Source organism: Trypanosoma equiperdum (genome assembly GCF_001457755.1).
Source record: "Trypanosoma equiperdum strain OVI genome assembly, contig: ctg_1731, whole genome shotgun sequence".
NCBI classification, from domain to species: domain Eukaryota; phylum Euglenozoa; class Kinetoplastea; order Trypanosomatida; family Trypanosomatidae; genus Trypanosoma; species Trypanosoma equiperdum.
The window spans coordinates 167-3688 of record NW_027123762.1 but is presented as its reverse complement, the minus strand read 5'-3'; the positions used below and the strand labels follow the sequence as shown (position 1 = coordinate 3688).

At 48.2% G+C, this 3522-nt stretch overlaps 1 protein-coding gene across 1 annotated transcript; it reads left to right on the top strand.

The window, feature by feature from the left end:
• Nucleotides 1-548: 548 nt before the first annotated feature.
• TEOVI_000650000 (phosphoglycerate kinase, putative) lies at nucleotides 549-3290 on the top strand (the record flags this gene model as incomplete). The annotated part of the gene is made up of 1 exon (XM_067223010.1): nucleotides 549-3290. One exon carries the CDS (start codon nucleotides 549-551, stop codon nucleotides 3288-3290), a length of 2742 nt encoding a protein of 913 aa, XP_067079111.1.
• Between the last annotated feature and the right edge of the window lie 232 nt (nucleotides 3291-3522).

Genomic DNA, 3522 nt, shown 5'->3' with positions numbered 1-3522 from the left:
GAAAAAAAAACTGTGTCGTTATACGTAATCGAAAGGTACATCTACTTAGTTGCATAATGCCCACCACAATGTGTGATATTATATCGTACTGTGTTGTACCATAACCTCATTACTCTTTCTCTATCCATTCGTATCGGCGAGGCCTCAAACCGTAAGAACCTCCGCCGAAAGGTAGTCCACTTAGGGTTTATACAAAAAAAAATCTGTTGATAATAAGGACATCGCAGAATCAATAAACAGTTTTGTAAAGGACAAATTCAAGGATAAACTCAGGGGGTTCCCTGTGACTTCTTGTTTTCTCCCACAAGGTTTCAAGGAGGGTTGTATTTACCCTTTGTCGCGCCGAACTTGAGGGTCTCAGGTGCTCCGTGAAGACGCAGGTAGATACCCACAGGCATATATAAATATATACATATTACATATACGCATTTGTCTACACATCTGTACTTGTATACGTGGCTGTATATCCGCTCGGGGAGATAACTAATTAGAGAAGAAAAAATATAAGTGAGGTACGATACCACATATAAAGAAAAAAGTTTCCCGCCATGTCTCTTAGCGCCTTACGGTCCAAACGCACCGTAAATGATATTTGGCCTGTCCGTTACAAACGTTTTTTTGTATTGACGGACCCTCAGAATATCATAGGAGAAACCACCGACGGACTGGCAACACTCACAACCATTTCTTATCTACTGGAAAGGGAAGCTGCTGTTGTGGTTGCCTCATCTTTTGGCGACTTGAAGGGCATTCCTCTCAGTTTTTCAAGGGGACAGCGTGAGGAGGCGATTGAAATATTTCGAACTGAGGGTGGCATGGGATACACCAACTACTTCAACTCGCTTCCCATAAACCTCAAGGCAGAGGTTCTCAAGGTCGCAAACGGATGCGAAACACCCGTGGATTCCGTAACCCTATCTCCTGTGGAAGTAAATGGTGCATTTGCAGCGCTTTCCATACGTCAAAAGGCTGCTGCTCTTCACAATGTGTTTCCACGAGTGGAATTTTCTCAGTGCTCGACTTATGCCTTCGTGCGTGAACTCACCAATCGTTTCCCCACTGTCCCTGTGAAATTCTCTCCCGATCCGCTGAATGCCCCGATCAGTCAGCTGAAGCCGGGGGAAATACTGGTGCTTGAAAATTTAAAGTTTTACCAAAATGAAATTTCACCGAACCATGAAGAGCGTGTGGCGATGGCTGAGGTTTTGGCGTCCTACTGTGATTACTGTGTTAATGAATCCTTCGCAACAGTGTGTGCCGTCCACGCCAGTAACACCGAGTTACCCAAGATCCTCTACCATGGTGCTGCTGGTTTTTCCATGGAAAAGGAACTCGCCTTCTTCCTCAGCTTCCTCGCCCACCCTCCTCGTCCCATTGTTGTTGTTGTGGCCGGAAGGCAGTCCTCAAAAAAACTCCGTATGATTCGCAGTTTGGTTGGAAAAGTTGATAAGATTCTTGTGGCGGGTGCGTTGATCATGCCTTTCCTAGCAGCTAAGGGCCTTACAACTGACAAGTCTTTCAACAACTCCGAACGGGTGGAACGAAGGCGGCTGAATGAAGCCGCCGAAGTGGAGGAGCTGTCGGTACCTTGTGTTGGGTTTGCTCAAGAAATTATCACATTGTGTGAGAAAAACGGCGTTGAGTTGGTTTTCCCCGTGGACCACGTCGTGACAAGGAGGATCACAAAAGCTACGGAGGACTCTGCGGCTATTGTTGAGTCAATTGCGGTCCCTTCGGATGTCTATGCTGTGGATTGCAGCGCGAACACGATCGCACTTTTTACGAAGTGTATTCGCCCTTGTCAGTGTGTCTTCTGGACTGGAACCTTTGGCTGCACGAGAATGGGCTATTCCGAGGGAACATATGCCTTCGCTAGGGCTCTGGCGCAACAAGGGAAGCTTTCTATTGTCAGTGGCAACAGTACGGCTTGTGTGGTACGGCAACTAGGGCTAACTTCCCAGTTCTCGCACATCTCAAGTGGCGGCAGCACGTGCCTGGATGCGTTACAGGGGCACCACCTTCCTGGTGTAGAGATGCTTTCTGATATTCCTGTGGCAGTGGACGTCAGGAGTTGCATACTAGCAGACGATCTTCTCCGAAGCTTACCCCTCTTCTCGAACTGCTCTTCACACCAACTTAAGGCGGTAGCGCAGAAGTTTGTGCGGCGAGTCCATGCCTGTGGTGATTACCTGACGTATTATGGGGACAAGCACGCATGCATGTGGGTTGTTGCGAGCGGTGGGCTGGTGGCCCGGAGTGGTGACACCACACTAACTCTCCCTTCGCGTTATATCGGACGGGGACAGACGGTTGGTATGTACGGTTTCATCACTCAAAGCTTTGCAACAGATACAATTCAAGCGGCCGAAGACGAAACGGTCACATACCAGCTGACATTCTCCTCCCTCCAAGATCTCTTCAACGAGCAATCGGACCTTGCAGCGCAGCTCCTCCAAAACGTGTCAGAAACATTGCGGGTCATGGCAATTGAGGAGTATCGTGAACAGAGCTCTATTATGAACGTGCTGAGGCGTGCGGCTTTGTGCTCTCGGTTTCCCACATTCCTTGCTATACCAAAGGATTGGGGTTTCATGGAAGACGTCATTCAGGATATCATTTCGGGCACCGTGCTGAGTGGAATAACTCAAATATGCACGGGGCAAACGGCACTTTCCTCGCCTCGGACGTTTTCATTGGGTCTGGGTTCATCTACTTCCAGAGGTCACATGGTCCACTGCCTTTGCCGAGTAGTATTACGCGATTTGCTGTACCACAAGCTTATCGAGTACGGCATAATGCCTGCCACCTGCATTTCCTCCATTATTCTTTCCCCGTTTCGACTGAGGGCAATGGGTATGATGTGGAGCGATGTTACGTACAAAGCCATGTTGGATGAAGCGCTGCTGTTGGCTGTTGAAATGTGCTCCCCTATTGCTGCGCACGGTACATTTCTTGTGGTGCAGCGCCGAATCGAAGTATTACTGAGGCGGAAATGCGCCACCATCGTCAAGTTCTTCCTCACTGCACTGGTTGACGTCGGGTTTGGGTTCGTGTTGTTTCCGCTGACGTTTCACCGCCGTACAAGCGAAGCCATATCGCTTCCTGACCTTTTCCGTTCCAGTGTTTTTAAGCGTCACCAATGGAAAGTAGTGCTGCTTCTGGTATTACGGTGTGTGGTGCATGTGCTTTTGAATGGCGTCCGCAGAGTTCATAGGTTTTGGGTGATTAAGAGAAAATCCGAAAGTGGCTGCAACCTGACACCACAGCGGTTGCCCCGAGTAACAAAATAGAGGGTATTAACGCATATTTCAGGAAAAAACACATGCCCAAACCCAGAAAGAGGGGAACTGAGCTCCACAATCTGAATAAAAGGCGATGTCACAGTTTCTCTCCACTTCATTCACACGAAAGCGTGGTTAGCGATGCGTGGACAATTTGATCTTTTTTCAGCACTTACGTGTGCATGTCCACACTTGAGGTTATCCATGGAAATTTATGTGTAATTACTGTAGTTTATGGTAC